The sequence below is a fragment of the Rhinoraja longicauda genome, chromosome 34 (assembly GCF_053455715.1).
Source record: "Rhinoraja longicauda isolate Sanriku21f chromosome 34, sRhiLon1.1, whole genome shotgun sequence".
Lineage (NCBI taxonomy): Eukaryota > Metazoa > Chordata > Chondrichthyes > Rajiformes > Arhynchobatidae > Rhinoraja > Rhinoraja longicauda.
In genome coordinates this window covers 9,226,675-9,252,239 of record NC_135986.1, presented here as the reverse complement: position 1 = coordinate 9,252,239, position 25,565 = coordinate 9,226,675, and the positions used below count along the sequence as shown (strand labels likewise).

Genomic DNA, 25,565 nt, shown 5'->3' with positions numbered 1-25,565 from the left:
TATAAAATTATAAAAGGACGGGACAAGCTAGATGCAGGAAAAATGTTCCCAATGTTGGGGGAGTCCAGAACCAGGGGCCACTGTCTTAGAATAAAAGGGAGGCCATTTAAAACGGAGGTGAGAAGAAACTTTTTCACCCAGAGAGTTGCAAATTTGTGGAATTCTCTGCCACAGAAGGCAGTGGAGGCCAATTCATTGGATTAATTTAAGAGAGTTAGAAAGAGCTCTCGGGGCCAGTGGAATCAAGGGATAAGGAGAGAAGGCAGGGACAGGTTACTGATTGTGAATGTTCAGCTATGATCACAATGAATGGTGGTGCTGGCTCGAAGGGCCAAATGGCCTTCTCCTGCACCTATTTTCTATGTTTCTAAGATCTGCCTCTCAATTCTAGTATCTCGGGTTCAATCCCCATCTGTGGAGTTTGCAAGATCTCCCTGTGAAGGCGTGGGTTTCCTAGGTTGCTCTGGTTTCCACACCCCCCCCCCCCCCCCCCCCATATGCCACAGATGTACAGGTGGAGGTTGACTGGCAAAAGTGCCCCTAGAGAAGGCAAGTGGAAATATTAATTTGGAAGCTGGAATGGAGCAATAAAATTACCATAGACATAATGGGCTGAATGGCCTCCTTCTATATCTAAAGAATACATGGGTGCATGATGAACTTCAATAATTGGCACATCAAGAAAGAAATCGATCACTGAGGCAACCAATTCTAACAAAGCAGCATTTTCCAGCACAGAATTCTGGCCAGCTAACTTTATGTAGTGGGGACTCAAACCTTTTCATTGTGCTGCACCAGTCCTGGAAGTGGTTTATAGAACCACGTTTAGGAAGTGTTGACATCCGACGGCGGCAGCGGTGGAGCCTCGGTCGCGGGGCCTTACGGTCGACCGAGCCTTGTGGGTTGACCCTCGTCGATGAGGGAGTGGGGGAACTACCATTAAGGGAGGTGGGGGGACCGCCGAGAGGGAGGGGGAAGAACAATAAAGGGCTCGGCGTGTGGGGACCGCCGTGATGGAGGGGGAGAGCAAAGGAGGAGCCGGCGGGGGTGTTTTGTAACTTTGTTAGCGCCCTTTATGTGGAGACTGTTTGCATACCTTGGGTATGCAAGCAAAGAATTTCACTGTGCCTCGTCACATGTGACAATAAAGTATTCCATTCTGTTTTACTCGAGAGTGCATTCATGACCGATAAAGGCAAAGTTTGGACTGATGAGTTGGACCTGGCGCAGGGCGTGACTGTGAAAGGATACACAACGATGCCAGAGAGCAGCCAGAAGTCATGTCGACGGTGCCAGATTTCAGACACTTTTCCAGAAGATATTGCAGCCCTCTCCTCATTCTGCCATAGGGTATGCAGCTCTGTAAAGATCAACGCCAGCGCAAAAGCATTAGTAACACTTTGGAAAACCTTCCTTCATGCCCCGGTCAACACCGTGTCAGCAGGATAGGTGGACCCATGGGGTACAATGGTAGATCACTGGAAGGCCGTGAGTCCCCGCAGTCAGTGGAGGACGCGCCACCGAGAACAAGGAGGGACCACGTGTGTGTGTGGGGGGTGTGGTGTATCCAAGAAGAGGGGCCCTGCGTGGCGAGGATCCAAGAACAAAGAGGGACCCAACAGGGTGTGCCCGCCGAGAACTAAGAGGAACTGGAAACCTCACCCATTCCTTCTCTGCAGAGATGCTGCCTGTCCCGCTGAGTTACTCCAGCATTTTGTGTCTAATTTGAGTTTTTTAACAAATCAGTTTAGAAATATTTAACCTCCCTCCCTTCCATTGACTCCATCTACACCTCACGTTGCCACGGCAAGGCCACCAGCATAATCAAGGAGTAATATCATTCTGGTCACTCCCTCTTCTCCCCTCCCCCATCAGGCAAGCAGTACAGAAGTGTGAAAATGCACATCTCCAGATTCAGAGAGTTTCTTCCTGAGCTGTTATTAGGCAGCTGAACCATCCTGACAACAACTAGAGAACAGTTCTGAGCTAGTATCTATCTCATTAGAGACCCTCGGACTATCTTTCATTGGACTTTACCTTACATTAAATGTTATTCACTTCATCATATATCTGTACATTGTCGATGGCCCTATTGTAATCATGTCGCCTTTCCACTAACTGGTGGCATGCAACAAAAGCTTTTCACTGTACCTCAGTACACATGACAATAAACTAAACTCAACTGCATATCCTGTACAGATGCTCCTTGACGTACGATATTTCGACTTTACGATGGTGCAAATGCGATACATTCAGTTGAAATTGTACTTTGAATTTTGATCTTTGCCCGCGCTAGTGATATGCGGTATGACACTCTCTCGTGATGCTGGGCAACGGCAGCGAGCTCCCAGTCAGCCATGCGATCACGAGTGTAAACAATGTGATCTACAGTATACTTTATTAGTGTACTTTATTATAAAATAGGCTTTACGTTAGATGATTTTGCCCAACTGTAGGCTAATGTAAGTGTTCTGAGCACGTTTAAGTTAGGCTAGGCTATGATGTTCGGTAGGTTAGGTGGCTATGATGTTGGGTAGGTTAGGTGGCTACGATGTTTGGTAGGTTAGGTGTATTAAATGCATTTTCGACTTACGATATTTTCAATTTATAAAGGGTTTATCAGAACTAAACTCCATCGTAAGTCGAGGAGCAACTGTATTAATTCTCCCTTTTTGAAAGTTACTCCAGCATCTGCTGCCAACATCGCCTCGGAAGGCTCACAGCAGACCACGATAATATTTTTCTCCATTTATCTTATTCTCCATTTGTCTGCCAAATATCTTAAATCTGCAATAGTTGGTTGCAACCTTTCTCTCAATGAAGTCAGAGAGCAGAGTGGGCTTCTTAAAAAAACAATGCTGCAGTGTTACCTGTGAAGCCACCATCGGCAATGTTAAACATGAACTTGCACTTCTCCATCTTGTCCTCCTCCCTTTTCCCGTTGCTTTTGTTTTCATCTTTTATGCTACTGGATTTCAGATCTTTCTCTGTTTTTGTCTCCTCTGTATTTCCAAAAAAAAAAAGAAACAAAAAATGAACAGAAGTGTTAGTGTGCGGGGATCGCAGGTCGGCATGGACTTGGCGGGCTGTATCAATAAACAAAAAACTAAACTGAAGTGCTATTTCATTCGGAGACGTTTGCACTTTCAGACTCAAAATCGTTTTTGCAGCTTAGGATGATTGAGATAAATCGGAGGAAAGCAGTCGGCTTGACACCATCCGAGGCATTCACTCACTCACCACGGGTATACCATGGCTGTAATGCCTCTACAATCAGGACAGCACCGTGCCAATACTGCTGTGAGAGCGTGCCCCATTGCCCTGACCATCACTAGAAGATTCTAATGATGCTGGAAGTCATCAACTCGGTGAAAGACGCTCTTTGGTCTGCCCGAGCTTTGTTGACCTCCCAGCGAAGCGAGCTGTCCGTCGGGGAATGTTGCCGACTGGCCCGCTGCAGACTGCCGGAGTACGTGCTGAGGGACGCACTGAAGCTCGGTGCAGCCAACGCCAAGGCCCTGTGGGGGAGGACCACAGTCTAGGGTCCTTCCGCTGCTGGACATGGGGGGCAGGGTGTGGTGGAGACACCCCTCCAAATAAGGGATTCTGTGTAAATTTTGGTGTAAATTTGGAAATGAATACCTGTATTGAACGTGTAACCTCCGGAAATGTCGGATGGGGTTGTTGAAAAGAAGATGTTTTGTAAATATTTATTACTTAAATAAAGTATTTTTTGATATATATTTTTTTAAAGATTCTAATGATGGTGGGGGTTTGGAGGTTAATTGACCTCTGTAAATTGCCCCTTTTGTAGGGAGTGAAGGGGAAAGTGGGATAACATACAACTAAATGTGAATGGGTGATCGATTGGCGGCATGGATTTGATGGGGACAAAGGGCTTGTTTCCATGCTGTATCTTTCAAGCAATCATTCAAATACCTGTCCCTGGTTAGTGAACATACAAGCTCGGACATACACTGGCAAAATTCCATAATAATAATAATAATAATAAACATTTATTTTATATAGCGCTTTTCCAAATGCTCAAAGACGCTTTACAAAACAGTCAAAACATAAAAACAAACAAACTGACAAACTGACGGATATAATCCCGACCTCCCTCAAGGTTGCCATTTAAGAGGTGGAACTAGAGACATCCTTGTTTTGGGAAATAATTTAAAATTGAGAGTTTAGTTGAAACTATTTTACTATTTGCAGAATCGTTCATCCCGTTTGTAAAAACCTGGATAATTATTTGAGCAATACAAGGTGGCTCAATGGTGCAGACGTAGAGCTGCTGCCTCACAGGGCGAGCGAACAGAGTTCAATCCTAAACTCAGGTGCTGTCTGTGTGAAGTTTGCATGGTCTCTCTGTGGCCGCATGGGTTTCCTCTGGGTGGTCCCGTTTCCTCCCGCCTCCCAAAGACATGCGGATTTGTAGATTAATTGGCCCTATTTAAATTGCCCCTAGTGTGTTGGGAGTGGATACAAAAGTGAGATAACAGAGCCAGTGTGAACGGGCGATCGGTGGTCGGCATGGGCTTGAAGGGCCTGTTTCCACGCTCTAAATTTCCATTTATCTCCATTTCTCTAAAACAATACTGCTAACCCGTAAGAGGTGGGATTAAGCTAAATAGGCTACTTTTGGCCGACAAGGATGCAGTGACTTTCTGGTGTTCCGGTAACCTCGAAGATTCATGGATCTACAATAGCCAGGTAAATGCAGCTTCATTATGCCATGCATCACCACTGGGTCCTACAACTGTCAGAAGACCTCCTCGTCTCCTCACCTAAACCCTGATACATGCATAGTCCGAAGACGCACACCAGTTGAACTATTTGGGGAGTCTTTTTCTTCTGATCCAAAGGCAGACGGATAAAGAAAGGACAAAGTGAGACTGACTGAAATAGGCATAAACAATAGACAATAGGTACAAGAGTAGGCCATTCAGCCTTTCGAGCCAGCACCACCATTCAATGTGATCATGGCTGATCATCCACAATCAGTACCCCGTTCCTCGCCTCTCCCCATACCTCCTGACTTTGCTATCATTACGAGCGCTATCTAACTCTCTCTTGAAAACATCCAGAGAATTGGTCTCCACTGCCTTCTGAGGCAGAGAATTCCACAGATTTACAACTCATCACTTCAAGATGAGTGAAAAGGTTTTTCCTCATCTCTGTTCTAAATAGCCTACCCCTTAAGGGCCTGCCCACTTAGGCGATTTTTTTGTCGCCTTAAAATCGCCTGTGAGACAGGCCCTTTATTCTTAAACTGTGGCCCCTGGTTCAGGACTCCCCCAACATTGGGAACATGTTTCTTGCCTCTAGCGTGTCCAACCCCTTAATAATCTTATATGTTTCAATAAGATCCCCTCTCATCCTTCTAAATTCCAGTGTATACAAGCCCAGTCGCTCCAGTCTTTCAACATACGACAGTCCTGCCATTCCGGGAATTAACCTAGTGAACCTACGCTGCACTCCCTCAATAGCAAGAATGTCCTTCCTCAAATTTGGAGACCAAAACTGCACACAGTACTCACTGTGTGGTCTCACTAGGGCCCTGTGCAACTGCAGAAGGACCTCTTTGCTTCTATACTCAACTCCTCTTGTAATGAAGGCCAACATGCCATTAGCTTTCCTCACTTCCTGCTGTACCTGCATGCTTACTTTCAGTGACTGATAAACAAGGACACCCAGATCTCTTTGCACTTCCCCTTTTCCTAACTTTACAGCATTCAGATAATAATCTGTCTTCCTGTTCTTACCACCAAAGTGCATAACCTCACACTTATCCACATTAAACTGCATCTGCCACGCACACAACCTGTCCAAGTCACCCTGCATCCTCATAGCATCCTCCTCACAGTTCACACCGCCACCCAGCTTTGTGTCATCTGCAAATTTGCTAATGTTACTTTTAATCCCTTCATCTAAGTCATTAATGTATATTGTAAATAGCTGCGGTCCCAGCTCCGAGCCTTGCGGTACCCCACTAATCACTGCCTGCCATTCTGAAAGGGATCCGTTAATCCCTACTCTTTGTTTCCTGTCTGCCAACCAATTTTCTATCCATGTCAGTACCCTACCCCCAATACCATGTGCTCTAATTTTGCCCACTAATCTCCTATGTGGGACCTTATCAAAGCCTTTCTGAAACTCCAGGTACACTACAGACCAGACAAGCCTTTTAGAACGGTGGGGTTGTGTGAATGAACAGAGGATACCGATACCCTTAACACAGTCTCTGTGTTGCTTAGTATGGTGACCATGAAGGATAGTGCCAATATTACCTTTAACATCAGCTGTTTCTAGTTCAGTTTTTTCCTCGAATTCTGAGTTTGCTTCAGGTTTCTCGACAAATGTTTCCCCGCCGCTCCTTTCAAGCTCTGCTGTTAAAGTGAGAAGTGTCAAGTCTGTGGCACAGTATCAAAGCGTACAATACATTAACTCGAGCTGTTTTTGTTCTCGCTCCATTTGACACTTTCCTAGAGTCATAAGAGTGATACAGTGTAGAAACAGGCCCTTCGGCCCAACTTGCCCACACCGGCCAACATGTCCCAGCTACACTAGTCCCACCTGCCCGCGCTTGGCCCATATCCCTCCAAACCAGTCCTCTCCATGTACCTGTCTGTTTCTTAAACACTGGGATAGTCCCTGCCTCAACTACCTCCTCTGGCAGCTTGTTCCGTACACCCATCACCCTTTGCGTGAAAAAATGACACCTCAGATTCCTATTAGATCTTTTCCCCTTCACTTAAACGTACATCCTCGATTCACCTACTCTGGCCGCTCCAGTTCCTCCCACATTCCAAAGACGTACAGGTTTGTTGGTTAATTGGCTTCAGTAAAAATTGTAAATTGTCCATAGTGTTGGAGTGTTAGTGTACAAGGATCGCTGGTCAGCGCGAAATCGGTGGGCCTGTTTCCACACTGTATTTCTCAAGTCTAGAGCACCTTCTGCCATTTGACCAGATCAAGGCATACAATACCCAGACTCCACACAGTCATCATTGAAAATGTTCCCCCAGTGGAAACTAAACAGAACCAGCAACCCTGGTCTACCTCGCAATAGCCACTATTAATAAATCAGCCTGCTTATAGTGCAAAGGTTTGGGTTTTTTTGGGGGGTGAAGTGAATTACCCACCATTTCTCTGCCTGTTGCACTCACTTCTAAACACGGCTGGTACCTTGTTTCTCATCCTTGAGCGCTGACTCCTGCACTTCTCCTGCACCCTCCTTTTCCTCTTCCGGCTGCTCTTTAACCTCTTCAATATCGGGTGGCTGGGCCTCCGGCTTTTCAATCACCAAAGCTGGTTCTTCTGCACTGGGAGTCTTAAAGGAATAGATCATACACGTAAACTCAACTGGAAACAACCCCAAAAAATTCTGAGATGTAATAACTCGGTAATAAACGTGGAAAGCCCTGTACAGTAGAATGCTTCATCAGTTTTGACAGTGTTCAATATGAAAAGAATGGCTCAACTGCAATCATGTATTGTCTTTCCGCTGACTGGTTAGCACGCAACAAAAGCTTTTCACTGTACCTGAATTCTCACTGTCACATCTGAATTCTCAAGCTAAATGTGAAGTTTCTTCATGTGGTACAATTGAGCAGATTTTCTTTTCTTTGCATGAAAAGACTAGGCTTGTATTCACTGGAGTTTAGAAGGATGAGAGGGGATCTTAGAGAGACATATCAAATTATAAAAGGACTGGACAAGCTAGATGCAGGAAAAATGTTCCCAATGTTGGGGGAGTCTAGAACCAGGGGGGCCACAGTCTTAGAATGAGGCCATTTAAAACTGAGGTGAGAAGGAACTTTTTCACCCAGAGTTGTGAATTTGTGGAATTCTCTGCCACAGAGGAAGCCAAATCACTGGATGAATTTAAGAGAGAGTTAGATAGAGCTCTGGAATTAAGGGATATGGGGAAGGCAGGCACAGGTTACTGATTGTGGATGATCAGCCATGATCACAATGAATGGCGGTGCTGGTTCAAAGGGCCGAATGGCCTCCTCCTGCACCTATTTTCTATGTTTCTCTGTTTCTAAACCAGTGATCATCTGTCAATGCAGATAGACACAAAAATGCTGGAGTAACTCAGCGGGACAGGCAGTGTCCCTGGATAGAAGGAATGGGTGACGTTTCGGGTCGAAACCCTTTTTCAGACTGAGAGGGGAGAGGGAGACACAGAGATATGGAAGAGTAAGGTGTGAAAATGAGACATCAAATGGGACACATTTCAAGGAAAATGTAGAATAGATCATTGTTAGCTAGGGAAAAGTGACAACGAAGCATACAAAGATAAAATGTAAGCAGGATGACAGTCAGACTGGTCAGAGAACTAGTGTAGGAAGGAACTGCAGATGCTGGTTTACACCGAAGATTTACACAAAATGCTGGAGTAACTCAGTGGGACAGGCAGCATCTCTGGGTAGAAGGAATGTGTGACGTTTCGGATTGGGATCCTTCTTCAGATAACTAGGATGGGGAGGGATGGAAAGAGAGGAAAAGCAAGGGTTATCTGAAGCTGGAGGTCGATATTCATATCGCTGGGGTGTAAGCTGCCCAAACAAAATATGAGGTGCTGTTCCTCCAATTTGCGCTGGGCCTCACTCTGACAGTGTTGGAGGCCCAGAACAGAAAGGTCAATGTGGGAATAGGATGGTTACAGGTAATGACAGACGATCCACCATTTTTCGCCAGTGCAAAATCTGATCATCTGTCAATGCTGTGAACCCGATTACCTTGAAAAGTAAATTGAAAGCATCTCTAAAGACAATTTCCTCGACCTAATCGTGAGCAGAAGTTGGAGGAGGCAACTTAGTGCTCGTGCCTGCTCCACCATTCAAGCAGGTTTATGGCTGACCGTTGACCTGAGCATCATGTTCTTGGAATAAACTAATATCACCCGATTCCCTAATAACTAAAAATACATTGATCTCAATCGCAGAACCTTTACTTCCCAGCGTATGTGCCAAAGTCATTCAGAACATACCTCAAATCCCATCTTTTCACTGCCATTTGCCTCTTCCTCTTTGCCATCTGTCGGTTCCTTCTCAACAGGAGTTCCGCTGCCTTCTAACTTGTCACTTGGAGCAGGAGTGGCTGGTCATTTAAAAATAAACATCGATTAGATAGAGACACAAGAGACTGCAGATGGAGCATAAAATCAAACTGTTGGAAGGAGCTTAGCAGGTCTGGCAACATCTGTGGAGGAAAGTGAACAGAATATGTTTAGAGGTGAATCCATCTCCAGTTTGAGATACTCCGGCAGCCAGCCTTTGGTTGATGTGGAGAGGATGTTTCCACCAGTGGGAGAGACTAGGACCAGAGGTCATAGCCTTAGAATTAAAGGATGTTCCTTTCGGAAGGAGATGAGGAGGAATTTCTTTGGGCAGAGGCTGGGGAATCTGTGGAATTCATTGCCACAGACGGCTGTGGAGGCCAACTCAATGGATATTTTTAAGGCAGAGACATTCTTAATTAGTACGGGTGTCAAGGGTTATGGAGAGAAGGCAGGAGAATGGGGTTGAGAGGGAGGGATAGATCAGCCATGATTGAATGGCGGAGTAGACTTGATAGGCCGAATGGCCCAATTCTGGTTCTATCACATGAATTTATGAGCTTTTGCACACAGATTAGATACAGCTTTCTGTTGGTTTATGGAGTCCTGTTCTGGTTTAACTTCCCAAAATGCAACAACTCACACTTGTCGGTGTTAAATTCCATCCACCGTTCCATAGCCCAGTTCCCCAATTCATTCTAAACCCTGTGACAAACTTAGCTAACCTTCACTGTCCAGTACAGCACCAATTTGGGTGTCATCTGCAAACGTACTAACCATGTTATCAATACTGTCATCCAAATCATTAATATGACAGTGTATCGAGCACTGATCCCCGAGGTAGAGCACTGGTCACAGGCCTCCAATCTGAATAATAACTCTCTAGTATCATTCCCTGTCTCCTTCCATCAAGCCAATTTAAAATCCACTTGGCTAATCGCACTCTGGACCCCACGTGATCCAACCTTCCAAACCAGCCTACCACGTGGGCCTTTCTAAAGTCCATGTAGACAACGTTGACATGTAGTTTCTAAAGTCCATGTAGACAATGCTCCCATCAGTCTCCTTGGTCACCCTTTCAACAAACTCAAATTAGTAAGATACAATTTCCCTTGGCCAGACTAATCTTAATCAGTCCTTGACTCTCCTAATGTGGTAATCTTATCCCTTAGAATCTCCTCCAGCAGTTTTCCCACCACTGTTGTCAGATTTACTAGCCTGTAGTGCCACATCAAGGTTTGTCCTTGTGGATCTTCTCAAATAAATGTACATTAGCCATTCTCCAGTCTCTGGTACTTCATTCTGGATAGAGCTCTTAAGGATAGCGGAGTGAGGGGGTATGGGGAGAAGGCAGGAACGGGGTACTGATTGAGAGTGATCAGCCATGATCGCATTGAATGGCGGTGCTGGCTCGAAGGGCTGAATGGCCTACTCCTGCACCTATTGTCTATTGTCTATTGGAACCAGAGTCATGATGCAGGGCCTTTCCTCCCAAGCTTTCCACAGCTGGTTGTCGTATCTAGTTTAAATGATCGGTATTGCAAAATGCACCAAGTAAATCTCCAATAAGCCGCCATATTGCTGAATGGTTATAATGACCGTTTGCCATCTTGGGAGAGTACCAAGGCAGGATTCCCAAAAGGTCCACTTGCAGGTTGAGTCAGAGATTTAGTGCACTGTTTTTTCATGCTTGGGACTGTGGAGCAGCATTACTGTACAAAGAAGCCATCACTATCTGACCAGTTTGTTGCAGTTGCTTACACACGGTACCTTTCTGCACCTGACGTGGAGTAGTGTTGTTGACCTTGATTTGGTCTTGAGTGACTGCATTTAGCACTGATGCTATTTTCATGCATGCACACCCACTGCTGATCTGAAGCACAGCATGGCTGTGCACATGTATTCAGTCAGTATATGTACCTGGCTTTGAAGTGCAGGGGGTGTTGCTGCAGCTGGGTTCTGGGGTCGTCGTTGCCGTCTTCACGAGGGGAGACGAGGCGCGCGACGACTTCTTGGAGTCGGCACTGATGTCGGGCATGAGCTCTGGCATGCTCCATTTCCCATTGATGTGCTCAAATTCCTGCACCTGGTGGCAAAGCAAATAAGACATGAGTGGCTCCACTCTCCGGCAACCCCATCCTGTGCACTTGGGACAATCTGGAGGACGTCAGATAGAAGGGCGGCACGGTCACCCTGCATAGAGTTGCAGCCTCACAGCGCCGGAGACCCGGGTTCGATCCCGAAAAAGGGTGCTGTCTTTACGGAGTTTCTACATTCTCCCCATGACCCCGTGGGTTTTTTCCCCCAAGATCTTCGGTTTCCTCCCACATTCCAAAGACGTACAGGTTTGTGGGTTACTTGGCTTGGTATAAATGTAAAAGAAAATTGTCCCTAATGGTGTGTCGAGTGTTAATGTGCAGGGGTTGCTGGTCGGTGTGGACTCGGTGGGTCGAAGGGCCTGCTTTCGCGCTGTATCTCTAAGCTAAACTATAGTTATCATATGACTCCCGCCTGCATGTGCACTCTGTCAATGACTCGGCTCTTACCTTCTTCTTCACCAGCGACATGACTCCTATTCTGGTCAGCACTTGCTGCCTGGACAGTCCCTCACGAGGCACTCCATCTGCAAACGTTTCAGCACCATCAGCCCCAGGCTCACACAAGTGCCTCATGAACAGTGACACATAAGCCCTAAAAACCAAGCACAATGATCTTTAGTACACCCACTGAAGAAAATTCAGATCAGCAAGCTTTCCGATGTGGAGTTAAAGAGAAACATACTTGAACTCCTTCTCACTCTTGCCACGCAGGTCCCTGACCAGCCACTGAGAATTGAAAGCATCTTGAGGAGGCATCCCCCACCTCATCACTGCGTTCAGGAAAGCCTTCCGCTGCCGGGTGTTGAATCCCAAAACCTGTCATGCAAGGGGCACATTCACAAAGGACACACTTCAGCCAGGCACACTTTCAATCTATTTATTTAAGGGCTTATGCTGCTTCCCACAGTCGAATTGAACATCATAAACCCCTTTACTGTTCCACAATCTAATCCCTTCCCTCTTACTGGTCGTGCTAACCCCAGCTTAAAATTCGAAAACCAATTTCGCTGCCCCACAGGGGAGTTTCAGTTTCAGTTTAGTTTATTGTCACGTGTACCGATGCACAATGAAAAGCTTTTGTCGCGTGTTAACCAGTCAGCAAAGACAATACATGATTATAATCGATCCATTCACAGTGTATAGATACACGATAAGGGAAGAATGCTTAGTGCAAAGTAAAGCCAGAAATGTCCGATCAAGGATAGACCGAAGGTTATCAGAGATAGAAGTTCAGCACTGCTCTCTGGTTGTGGTAGGATGATTCAGTTGCCCGATAACAGTTGGGAAGAAATTGTCCCTGAATCTGGTGTTGTGCATTTACACGCTTCTGAACTTTTTGCCTGATGGGAGACAGGAGAAGAGGGAGTGGGCAGGGTGTGACTCGTCCTTGATTATGCTGCTGGTCTTGCCAAGGCAGTGTGAGGTATAGATGGAGTCAATAGAAGAGAGGTTGGTTTGTGTGATGGTCTGGGCTGTGTCCACAATTCGCTGCAATTCTTTGCGGTGCAGAGCTGTTCCCAAACCAAGCTGTGGTGCATCCCGATAAAATGTGCTCTATGGTGCATCTGTAGAAGTGAGAGTTGTAGGAACATGCTAAACTTCCTAAACCTTCTAAAGAAGCAGATTAAGAAAGGAAGGATTTGACAAAGACCAGAGATCAAACTACTCTTGTGTAGGACTAGGCTGCATCACCACTTCCTCACCCAGCACATGCTTCCTCCTTTGAGCCTCTTGCCCAAGTTATGTTTCAAGAACCAAGAACAGGACTTCTGCCATCAGGAAAGCCAAAAGTGGTCATTAAATAGTCACCAACAGTCCCATTTCACATTGCACTCTCGCACTGTAACCAATGTGCTGTGGTTTATTGCAAGACAGATACACTTGAATCTGCTTGGGGAATTCACGCACAGTTTCAATGTTTGTCTTGTATGAGAGAAGGGGCCAGGCCTCAAGACACCCTCTAGGAAATCAAGACAGTCAAAGGTCAGGCAGTGACTAATTCGCATGAGTAAGGCTATCATCACTTGGCAATCGGTTCAAGAAGGACTTCCATATCAATCGCCTACCCATCTCCCTCTTCCTCTCTTATTCACTCCCATCCGCCCACTCACCATTTTCTTCCCTCACACTATCTCGCTCTCATCATGGACAAATTCAATTCATATTACCACTAGCAGGTGCACTATTTTCAGGTGTGCTGGAAAGGGGAAACAGAGCCCAGTTCTGGCCTCTGTTGATTGTTGTTACCTCAATGTTCCCACCCACTCGCGCCAACAACGGTGGAAGTGGCTTGTCCTTCTCGCCTCGGAGCTGACGCCTGGATTGTCGGCGACCTTTAAAAGCATAAAAAAGAAATATGTGCAGAAAGAACTTTATATTGCCAACTTTTTGAGCGTCTCAATTATGAGGTAGTGCACAGTCTCACGCAAAGCAACGGGGCACCAATTGTTATGGGCGTTCGTTTTGCAGCATATACGTGCGGGGCCGTTCTCCCTACATGGTCTAACTGCAGCATTGGCAGTCACACTATCTGTAACGTAAAGCATACGCACTGACCACAAACAGTCCCACTGCAGTATGTAGGACTGGTATTCTGTGTGGACCTCATCCTTCACGTAGGATCCACACTCTCCCCTACACAGACCCACTGCATGAACTGCCCACACTCGCCATGCACAAACCCAGTCACTCTATTACGGTCTTTGCTTTCCATGTAAACTCCATCTGACCATCTCGACTACAGGCCGAATCTCTTCAAACAAAAACAAAATCAAGCACACACTGCTGATCCGAATCGAGGAACAAAACGTAAAGAGAGACCTTCAGGCCTTTCATCAAAGTCTTCGTCCTCTTCCTCCGAGCCTACTGAATATTCTGATTGGTTGTCTGAAACAGCATCCTGCCAGTCTGCAGCAGACAAAAGATTAAAAAAAAGAAAACCTTGTTTATTACTTGTCTTCTCAATTTTTTAAAACTTTCTTTTTCTCAATAAATCAGATTGTCAAGAGTTTTATTTTAGCTCCTGCAGTTCAAGTTTATCATGCTCATGAAGGCTCTTGTGCACAAACGCCGAGATCAAGGAGGATTGGTATATGTCGGTTGGGTAGCCTGGTTATAGGTTCTTGTGGTCAATTCCATTTCTGAGGGTAAACAGTTGCAGGAATGGGCAGTAATTCATCTGGCGGTGATGGGAGAAGATAACTAGGATTACACGAAAAGCTGGAATTGGCAAAGGGTTTAGCTCCCCAGAGCACTGCACCACCCAATTGGTACATACGTCAAAAAAGCAAGCATGGCAATTGTTGATGGTGGTATCAAGTATACGGTGAATCAAGTACACAGAACCAAGAACGCTCCTGCGTTCCTCCTGGGGTATAAAACTACCACTCTAGGAATGGCAGCAAAAGAGATGACTGCACTTGAGATGTGCCTTCCGCTCTAGCCTCTTGGCTGACAGAATCAGTCAGCAGCCACCTACATCTAGCTCAGGAATCCCACCAACGTTAAGATGATCCACACTCGGAATGTCCCAACTCGGGTTCAGCCGCCGTAGCCACTGGACGGGCACATGAAACAGCGCTGCCAATTACCTTGGTCCTCCTGGGCAGCATCATTGTAGTTGACCTGCTTGCGCACCCGCTTGCCCTTGCCCAGGTTCCGTGCCAAGTCCTCTTGCTGCTGCTCGTAGTGATGCCGCAGCAGCTTCTCCCAGTAGTCAGGATCCACGTTCTCCTCTTGCTTGATAATTTCCCTCTCAACCTCCTCTTCCTGCGGGCACACAAAACAAGTCATGTCCATTAGCAACACTGTGCCAGAGCATGGCAATCGAAAGCAGCTGTACGGGAAGGCACTGTGTGCAGATTTAAGACAGTCTCAAATATCTGACTCGAGTACAATGGGCCAGATACACAGCAGCAGAAAGCTGCATACAACATACATACACTCATATTAAAACCTCACAGAAGCATATTAACTATTCTCTCATTAATCATTACACAGAAAACTATTTCAAATATTGCTGATAACACCTGATTTTGGTGGTCGGGAGAGTAGTTATTACAGTTAACTTAGAGAATGTTGCACCAAAACGCAAGACAATATTAATAAACTTTCAGAATGAGCATGTAAACTGTAAATAAATATGTAACGGTGCATTTTGGTAGAAGGAATAGGAAATCTAAATGGAGCAGAACAAAGGGAGCAGAAGCAATAAAAGTGGCAGATTAACAAGGTCATTAAAACAATAAAATGGCACAGAGAGACAGACTAAAAAAAAAGATGGTAGGGCAAATGTTGCATTGAGGAGTTAAGGTAAGACCTCTTCCCTCATCTGCTGCTTTAGGCTTTAGAGATACAGCGTGGAAACAGGCCCTTCGGCCCACCGAGTCAGCGCTGACCAGCAATCGCTCCGCACACTAGCACTATCCTAAACACTAGGGGCATTTTACAATTTTACCAAAGCCAATTAATCCACGAACCTGTACGTCTTTGGAGTGTGGGCGGAAACCAGAGCACTGGAGAAACCCACGTTGTCACAGGGAGAACGTGCAAACTCCGTGTAGACCAGTAGTCAGGATCGAAGCAGGGTCTCCAGCACTGTAAGGCAGCAACTCTACTGCTGCGCCACCGTGCCGCCCAGCAGTGAGTGGTAAATAGGGAGCAGTGTAACGTAGACTTTAGAGTTTAGGGATACAGAGCAACAGAACAACTGGCAAAATGATCTCCCACTTTGTGCCGTAAATTCTGTGCAAATCCATGCTGAAATCAGTGCTGGGTAGAAATGTGTAGGAGGGAACTGCAGGTGCTGGTTAAACGTTAAAAAACATCTCTCAGTTTGAAGAAGGGTCTTGACCCGAAACGTTACCTATTCCTTTTCTCCAGAGATGCTGTATGACCCGCTGAGTTACTCCAGCTTTTTGTGTCTATCTGCTGGGTGGAAATATATTATGGGTGCCCTGGGAAGAGGCAAGGCACTGACAGTTTTGAGATGAAATGTCTGGGTGCAAGAAACACGTAAAATATTGAAATCACTGCACAACAAATGACAACTAAGCTTAATGCCGAATACGCTTATTCAGCAAATATCATAAACACAGCAAAATAACTGTGCATGTCATCAAACGATAAAATATATTAGGGATGCTTGGGAACCAAAGTAAGTGGCAGAGCCAACATATGCAGTCAAGCTTACTTGTCAGGTGGAACCTTTTCTCCGTATGATACTTTGGGTAGGTTCTTTTTAGAGATTAGGCTTTATTGCCGTATTAATGAGTTAGGAATAGGCAGCATCTCTGGAGAGAATGACTGGGTGCCGTTTCGGGTAGAGACCCTTCTTCAGACTCTTTGATGGGTATTCAAAGGAGTTTATCCCACGATGAAGCAGTACTGCTGATGCAGTCAGAAATGTATAATTTCAGATTATGTATTTAGTTTCGAGTTAGATTCAGCACGGAAACAGGCCCCTCGGCCCACCGAGTCCGCACCGACCAGCGATCCCAGCACACTAACACTATCCTACACACATTAGGGACAATGTACACATACACCAAGCCAATTAACCTACAAACCTGTATGTCTTTGGAGTGTGGGAGGAAACCGAAGATCTCGGAGAAAACCCACGTGATCACAGGGAGAACGTACATTTCGCCTTTTCAAGATCTGATGCTTACTCTAGGGCGGCATGGTGGCGCAGCGGTAGAGTTGGTGCCTTACAGCGAATGCAGCGCTGGAGACTCAGGTTCCATCCTGACTACGGGCGCCGTCTGTACGGAGTTTGTACGTTCTCCCCGTGTCCTGCGTGGGTTTTCTCCGAGATCTTCGGTTTCCTCCAAAGACGTACAGGTATGTAGGTTGATTGACTGGGTAAACGTAAAAATTGTCCCTCGTGTGTATAGGATAGTGTTAATGTGCGGGGATCGCTGGGCGGCGCGGACTCGGTGGGCCGAAGGGCCTGTTTCCGCGCTGTATCTCTAAATCTAAAAAAAAAATCTATCAGCCACTCTTACCTTGTCCTCCTCGCGAACAACATACTGAGCCACCTTGAAGGAGGTCAGGTACTCATTCATGCTTTGGATGTCGGTGTCTTCTGTGGCGTTTTGGTTCCTATCCAGCAGCCGGTCGATGGCAGTGCCGTCGTAGTGGATGACACTGCTGTCATCATCGCGGTTGTCACCTACTAACATGGTGGAAAGACAGAATGAAAGTGACACAATGCTTCACACGTTCAGAAACAAGTGCAGCAACAAGGTACGTGGGGCTTTGTGGAAGTAGCTCGTGACGATGCAATTGGTGCTCAGGTTTATTCACTTCTCTGTTCTAACAAGAGGTACAGAGCTGAATCCATATTTCCAATGTTATCAACTATCCATCCTGCATTGTAGGATATCAGTGGGGCAACCTGACCATAGTCTGACCCCGTGCATTAACTACCCTCCTCTAAAAATCAAAAGTCATAAATAATAGGAGCAGAATTAGGCCATTCGGCCCTTCAAGCCTACTCTGCCATTCAATCATGGCTGATCTATCTCTCCCTCCTAACCCCATTCTCCTGCCTTCTCCCCATAACCCCTGACACCCCGTACTAATAAGGAATCTATCCACCTCTGCTGTAAAAATGTCCATTTACTAGGCCTCCACAGCCTTCTGTGGCAAAGAATCCCACAGATTCACCAACCTCTGACTAAAGAAATTCCTCTTCATCTCCTTCCTAAAGGAATGTCCTTTAATTCTGAGGCTATGACCTCTAGTCCTAGGCTCTCCCACTAACGGGGAAACATCCTCTCCACATCCACTCTATCCAAGCCTTTCACTATTCAAAGGGCGGCAAGGTGGCTCAGCGGTAGAGTTGCTGCAATACAGTGTCAGAGACCCGGGTTCAGTCCTGACTGCAGGTGCTGTCTGTATGGAGTTTGTACATTCTCTCTGTGACCGCATGCTCCAGTTTCTCAGGTTCACTTGCATCTCCTCCAACCTCATTCACTGTATCTGTTGTTCCAGTTTTGGACTCTTATACATCGGTGAGAGCAAGCGTCGAATGGGTGGTCGATTCGCTGAACACCTTCGCTCAGTCCACTTTGGCCTACACGATCTCCCGGTTGCTAAAAACTTTAACTCCCCTTCTCATTCCCACAATGACCTTTCTGTCCTAGGCCGCCTCTACTATCACGAGTGAGGCCAAACGCAAATTGGACAGCTTACAACCCAGCGTAATGACTATTGATTTCTTTAACTTCAAGCAACCCATGCTTTCCCTCTCTCTCCGTCCCTCCCCGACCCTAGTTCTCAGAATAGTTTCACTGTCCTCCTGATTAGTTTTACTATTTGTATACCTTGTTGTCACCTTCCCCTCAGCCAACAATGAACCATTCTACATTTCCTTGATCATCATCTGCTATGATCTGTTGTTTTCACACTCCACATTCTCTTTATACCCTTCCATATCTCCAGTTTCCCTCTCCCCTGACGATCAGTCTGAAGAAGGGTCTTGATCCGAAACATCACCCATTCCTTCTCTCCGGAGATGCTGCCTGTCCCGCTGAGTTACTCCAGCATTTTGTGTCTATCTTCAAGGAAGAATTACATTGTTCTGCTTCAAGTAGAAACGACAATATACAAAACACTCTAAACTGGAGACAGAAACGCACACACACAATAAACAAATGTGGTACAACTAATGACTCCTTATTCTATTCCTGTGGAAAATAAACAATGTCTTCATGGATAGGACAGCTGCTGCCTTTCTCACTCGCCAGCTCCACTGAGTAAAAGTTGATACTTTACCTTCTATGTCTCCTTTAAAGAGCTCCTCTGTGCCAAACTTGAGTATATTGTCCAGCTCCTGCTTGCTCATGCTGCCAGCCTTGGAGCCCAGGCCAGACCGCACGACAAGGTGAGTGAGCATCATCTTTCTCTTGGCCACTTGTGTGATTCTCTCCTCCACGGACGCTCGAGTGACAAAGCGATAGATCATCACTTTTTTTGACTGCCCGATGCGGTGAGCTCTGCTGAAGGCCTGGAGAACAAAGAATGCCAAATTAACTGGGCAGAGACAGCAGCCTTTAAAACAACTTATTAGGAGGCCGTAAATCTCTCAATCCTGCATTCCTACTTAATTAAATTGTGGTGAGCTGTACCTTATCTGCATGCTTCTGCTCCACGTCCTTAGCCCTAAAACAAAAACCTCTCAATCTCAATTTTGTAACTTTTCACAACTTTTGAGGGACAGCAGTCAGATGGGGATAAACAAAAAAATTATCAAGTTACATGACTGGAAACACAAATTCCTTCACTCTCAACATCGGTGATGCAGTTGATAGGAAAAAGGAGTCTAAGGCTACAGACAATACTCATTAGCTGGAAAGTTGAGCATGCAAATGCCAGATGGAATTTAATCCCAAATAAAATGGAAAGCAATGCATTTCGGGAGGTCTAATTAGGGTTTGATATTGACAATGAATGGAACAACCCTAGTATGTTGAGGAATAAAGGCACCAGTTTTTAACGTGGCAGCACAGGATGATCAGATGAAGGTGGTAAATGGGATATGCCTTCATTAGCCAAGGCACAGAATACAAGCATGATGATCATGGTACAACTTTATAAAAGGATTTAGACCATTCAGAAGCAGTGTGCAAGGTTCTGGTCACAATAACATAGGAAGGAAATGGTAGGTAGGAATTTCAGATGCTGGTTCACAATGAAGACAGGCACAAAATGCTGCAGTAACTCAACGGGACAGGCAGCACCTCTGGAGAGAAGGAATAGGTGATGTTGCGGGTCGAGACCCTTCTTCAAAAGGGTCTCAACCGGAAATGTCACCCATTCTTTCTCCCCAGAGATGCTGCCTGTCCTGCTGCGTTACTCCAGCATTTTGTGTCTATTACCGAAGGACATGGGAGCACTGGAGATTCACCGGGGTGACTTGGAATGAAACGTTTCAGATATGACAGAATGGATGGGCTCAGATTATTTCCCATAGACTGAAGGCGGTTTGAGAGGGGGGGACGACGACAAGGGTAGGGACTGTAAAGAGGTATGCAAAATTACGAGGCACGTAGATTTGGGAGATAGTAAATTATGGTTCCCCACAATGGTGACATCAAAAACCAGAGGTGAGGAGTAAGTAGTTTAGAGAGCCCCAAGGAAATTATTTTCACCTGGATTATGGCCGCAATCTAAAATTGACTGCTTGAGCAGGTAGTGGAGACAGGTACTCTAACAGTGTTTAAGTATCTGGATGAATATTTGAATTGCCACGGCATAGAAGGCTATGGACCATACGTGGGTAAACTAGGATTCGTTGGGATGGGTACTTGATAGGTGGCATGGACATGTTGGCTAAAAGACTTATTTCTCTGGTGAATGACTCTGACTTTATGAAAAATCAGCGGGTTTATTATTTTCACTGAGGCTTCTAACAGAAAAAAAGAATACGAAATTCGGAGCAGCACTGCTCCACTCAACTTCTCAAGCTTGAACGGTTCAATGGTTCCCAGGTCTCCACTCCTCTTTTGTGCCAGTTCCTCATAATCTCAATTCCCTCACCTTTCAAAGATCTATAGTCGTACAGTGTGGAACGGGCTTTTTGGCCTAACTTGCCCACTCCAGCCAACACGTCCCATCTACACGAGTCCCATTTTCTAAATGGGGAGAGAATCCAGAAATGGGAGGTGCAAAGGGACTTGGGAGTACTTGTGCAGGACTCCCAAAAAGTTCATTTGCAAGTCGAATCTGTAGTAAGAAAGGCAAATTCTCTTTATATCAAGAGGACTGGGATACAAAAACAGAGATGTAATGCTGAGGCTCTGTAAGACGCTGGTCAGGCCACATTTGGAGCACTGTGAGCAAAATTGGGCCCCATATCTGAGGAAGGATGTGCTGGCTCTGGAGAGGGTCCAGATGAGGTTTACAAGAACGATTGCAGGAATGAGTGGGTTAGCATATGATGAGCGTTTGACAGCACTGGGCATCGACTCGCTGGAGTTTAGAAGGTTGAGGGGAGACGTCATTGAAACTTATAGAATAATGAAAGGCATCGATAAGAGTGGATGTGGAAAGGATATTTCCACTGGGGGGGGGGGGGGGGGAAGAGTCAAGGACCAGAAGTCATAGCCTCAGAATTAAAGGGTGCTCTTTTAGAAAGGAGGTGAGGAGGAACTTCTTTAGTCAGAGGGTAGTTAATCTGTGGAACTCATTGCCACAGGGGGCTGTGGAGGCCATCAATGGATATTTTTAAGGCAGAGATAGACAAATTCTTGATTAGAACGCTTGTCAAAGGTTATGGGGAGAAGGCAGGAAAATGGGATTAGGAGGCAGAGATTAGCCATGATTGAATGGCAGACTGAGTAGACTTGATGGGTCAAATGGCTTAATTCTAATGATGCTGCTGGTAAAGATTCAATTATCGCTGATAGTTGAGAGTAGACTATTAAAATCCAACCTTTACCCACATTTTTACCAACAAAACTTGTACGTGTCACTTGTACGTTAGATGCCTTTGATTGAGCCACACTGAGATAATACCACCATGTACCATCTCCCATTCTGTACCTGGATATCATTGTGAGGGTTCCAGTCCGAGTCGAAGATGACCACGGTGTCTGCTGTGGCCAAGTTAATGCCCAGGCCCCCGGCTCTGGTCGATAGCAAGAAGCAAAACTGTACAGCTCCCGGTGCTGCCAATGGAGAATGTGAGCAAATATTAGAAAAGCAAGAGCAGGCAAAGGACAGGTGTCGCACTCCAAAAGATTGGTGCTTGTGGCACTTACCGTTAAATCGATCAATCGCCTCCTGTCGCATTCCACCAGTGACAGTTCCATCAATCCTTTCATACTTGTAGCCCTCGTAGTCTAGGAAGTCTTCAAGTAAGTCCAACATTTTTGTCATCTGCAACAACAAAAAAATCAGTTTTCAGGGTTTCAGAAGCATGCCAAAGTCATTCATTAAAATGTCTGGAGGTGGACACAAAATGCTGGAGTAGCTCAGCGGGTTCGTTAATTGGCTTCGGTAGAAATTGTAAATTGTCCCTAGTGTGCGGGGTAGTGCTAGTTTGCGGGGATTGCTGGTCGGCGTGGACTCGTGGGCAGAAGGGCCTGTTTCCGCGCTGTATCTCTAAACTAAAAATATTCCCCTACAAACCCATTTTGGAGTTTATTGCTTGAATAAGGTCACCCCTCATTCTTCGAAACTCCAAGGACTACATACCCAAACTTGTCTACCCTCTTTTGATAGCACAAGTTGTGTAGTCTGAAGAAGGGTCTTGACCCGAAACGTCACCCATTCCTTCTCTCCGGAGATGCTGCCTGACCCGCTGAGTTACTCCAGCTTTTTGTGATACCTTTGATAGCACATGCCTCTCCAGGAATTAGCTTGGCAAGTCTCCTTTGGTCTGCCTCCAATGTTACTATAAAGTGTTACTATAACCTTTTCTAGGCAAGGGACAAAAACTGCACAGACAACTCCAGTTGTCACCTCACCAACACCTTTTTGCAACTGCAACAAACCTCCTAATTCTTAAACTCCAATCACTTTGCAATAAAGGCCAACATACCAATTGCCTTTATAGTTTCATAGAGATTTAGTGAAACAGCATGGAAACAGCGGCTTTGGCTCAACTTGTCCATGTCGACTAAGATGCTAATCCCATTTGTATGTGCTTGCCCTATACCTCTCTACACCTTTCCTATCCATGTACCTATCCAAATATCTTTTAAAAGTTGTAACTGTACTTGCCTCTACCGCCTCCCGTGACAGCTTGTTCCAAATACCCACCGCGCTTTGTGTGAAAAATTTGCCTCTCAGATATGCGTTAGGTCTGTCCCCTCTCACTTTAAACCTTTGCCCTCTCATTTTAGGCTCTCTCCGCTACTCTACCATCTGAACCATTAGTTGGATCTGCCTCCAACTCTGAGATTAAACGGGTTGGAACACCCAAAGCCCTTTGAACTTCACTCATTTGCGACGTCTCTCAATAGACAATAGGTGCAGGAGGAGGCCATTCGGCCCTTCGAGCCAGCACCGCTATTCAATGTGATCATGGCTGATCATTCTCAATCAGTACCCCGTTCCTGCCTTGTCCCCACACCCCCTGTCTCCGCTATCCTTAAGAGCTCCATCTAACTCTCTCTTGAATGCATTCAGAGAATTGGCCTCCACTGCCTTCTGAGGCAGAGAATTCCACAGATTCACAACTCTCTGACTGAAAAAGTTTTTCCTCATCTCAGTTCTAAATGGCCTACCCCTTATTCTTAAACTGTGGCCCCTGGTTCTGGACTCCCCCAACAGTTTACCAGCATCTGCAGTTATTTTCTTATATTTCCTAGCTCTAACGTGTCCAACCCCTTAATAATCTTATATGTTTCGATAAAATCCCCTCTCATCCTTCTAAATTCCAGTGTATGGAAGCCTTGTCGCTCCAGTCTTTCGCTTTGGTTTATGGCCTTCTGCCAAATAACTTGGCACGTAGAACCACCCCACCAGATCTACTGTCACCTTTTCACGCAGAGCTCTGGTGGTACGTTCTACAAACCGTTATCTAATAATCGGCATTCAGAGGTGTTCTTTTGGATAAAGTGTTCAACAAGGAACACTCTGCAAAACAGTCCATCTAAAGAGGAACATTCTGAGGCGACAGTCAGACAAGACAGAATCTCAATGCATACTGACAACTTGATGTTTCCAGTATTCTAGTACATATTGCACAGGTCTGCAGTTGGCCATTTAGCCCTTCAAGCCCACCACATTGCACCAACAGCTCATTTTCCATCACAGCACCATTTTTTTGCATGATCCCTACATTCCTTAATTCCCTTCACACCAAGAAATCGTTTGAACGTGACCGAGCATCCACAGCCCTCCAGGTTAGATAATTCCAAAGATTCATTGCTAGCTGTTTGAAGAAATTTATCCTCACCTCAGTTCTTTAGACTTTAGAGATACAGCGCAGAAACAGGCACTTAGGCCCACCAAGTCCACGCCGACTAGCGATCATCATGTACACTAACATTAACCTATACACTAGGGACAATTAAAAACATTTCCGAAGTCAATTAACCTACAAACCTGTAGGAAACCGGAGCACCCAGAGAAAACCCATGTGGTCACAGGGAGAAACTCCATACAGACGACACCTGTGGTCAGGATCGAACCCAAGTCTCTGGTACGGTCCAGAGATGCTGCCTGACCCGCTGAGTTACTCCAGCATTTTGTGTCTACCTCAGATGAACACTAGACCAGATACATACACAGTCTGACTCAAATTGCATGCCCCACTTGATTGTGCCATTCTTGAATTATCAACAGGCTTGGGCCTTCCCATTTCTTCAAAGATCTGCAAAGTGAGTGGTGCAGAGACTGTGGGTATCCCAATAAACATCGTGTACCGAGGTACTGGGAGCAAGGAGCAATATACCTGAGAAAATATCAGCACTCTGTGGCCCCCGTCCTTCAACTTCCGCAGCATTTTCTGGAGCAGCGTCAGTTTTCCAGACGACTTGATTAGCCCGTTACCTTCATATGCACCATTTGGTAACTTCGCAGCCTCCTAAAGCAAAAGGCCAGTAAAGCAGATGTTCAAAACAAGCTGCTAACCACAACAAGGCTTGGATACAACAGAAATAATTAGCAGAATGTGTGTTCCATAAACCACAGTACCAAGTCCTTTTAATAATAGGACTACATACCTTCAACATATTTTCTCTATCCTTGACCCAAACATTCCAGCATTTTTCCTCATTGCTTAAGGAATACAAGAGTGGACTGTTGTGGTTGACGGCATCACCTTAAGGGCTATAAACATTGGCCTGACCAGTAAGGCAACATTATAGAAAACTTTTCTTTTTGGACGAATGAAGTAAACGTCTCAGCCAAATGCACAATCTTCATGCAATAGGCTCAATAGTGAGCCTGGTGCCGTAATTGGAGGGCAATTTAGAGAAAACCAAATGCAGAGAAAGCCTGGCTCTGATCTGCTCTTCTACACCTGTGGTTCTCCCAGAAAAATCATTAAACCTATGTTTTTCCGTGAGTAGTAGAAAAATAGAAAATAGGTGCAGGAGGCCATTCGGCCCTTCGAGCCAGCACCGCCATTCATGGTGATCATCCACAATCAGTAACCCGTGCCTGCCTTCTCCCCATATCCCTTGATTCCACTAGCCCCTAAAGCTCTATCTAACTCTCTCTTAAATCCATCCAGTGATTTGGCCTCCACTGCCCTCTGTGGCAGAGAATCCCACTAAATCACAACTCTGTGGGTGAAAAAGTTCCTTCTCACCTCAGTTTTAAATGGCCTCCCCTTTATTCTAAGACTGTGGCCCCTGGTTCTGGACTCACCCAACATTGGGAACATTTTTCCTGCATCTAGCTTGTCCAGTCCTTTTATAATTTTATATGTTTCTATA

General features: G+C 45.7%; 1 protein-coding gene across 1 annotated transcript in view; it reads right to left on the bottom strand.

The window, feature by feature from the left end:
- The window catches only part of LOC144609540 (chromodomain-helicase-DNA-binding protein 3-like), a gene marked incomplete at its 5' end in the record, with an annotated part of 90,601 nt that overhangs the window by 28,179 nt on the left and 36,857 nt on the right, over positions 1 to 25,565 (bottom strand). The window contains 16 exons of the mRNA XM_078428043.1: positions 1,252 to 1,360; positions 2,871 to 3,002; positions 6,294 to 6,392; positions 7,192 to 7,336; positions 9,002 to 9,111; positions 10,991 to 11,156; positions 11,617 to 11,761; positions 11,852 to 11,985; positions 13,417 to 13,502; positions 13,990 to 14,076; positions 14,760 to 14,937; positions 17,175 to 17,341; positions 18,949 to 19,180; positions 21,718 to 21,842; positions 21,936 to 22,053; positions 24,578 to 24,709. Coding sequence (XP_078284169.1) covers positions 1,252 to 1,360; positions 2,871 to 3,002; positions 6,294 to 6,392; positions 7,192 to 7,336; positions 9,002 to 9,111; positions 10,991 to 11,156; positions 11,617 to 11,761; positions 11,852 to 11,985; positions 13,417 to 13,502; positions 13,990 to 14,076; positions 14,760 to 14,937; positions 17,175 to 17,341; positions 18,949 to 19,180; positions 21,718 to 21,842; positions 21,936 to 22,053; positions 24,578 to 24,709 — 2,165 coding nt within the window. The remainder of the gene's footprint in view (positions 1 to 1,251; positions 1,361 to 2,870; positions 3,003 to 6,293; positions 6,393 to 7,191; positions 7,337 to 9,001; positions 9,112 to 10,990; positions 11,157 to 11,616; positions 11,762 to 11,851; positions 11,986 to 13,416; positions 13,503 to 13,989; positions 14,077 to 14,759; positions 14,938 to 17,174; positions 17,342 to 18,948; positions 19,181 to 21,717; positions 21,843 to 21,935; positions 22,054 to 24,577; positions 24,710 to 25,565) is intronic.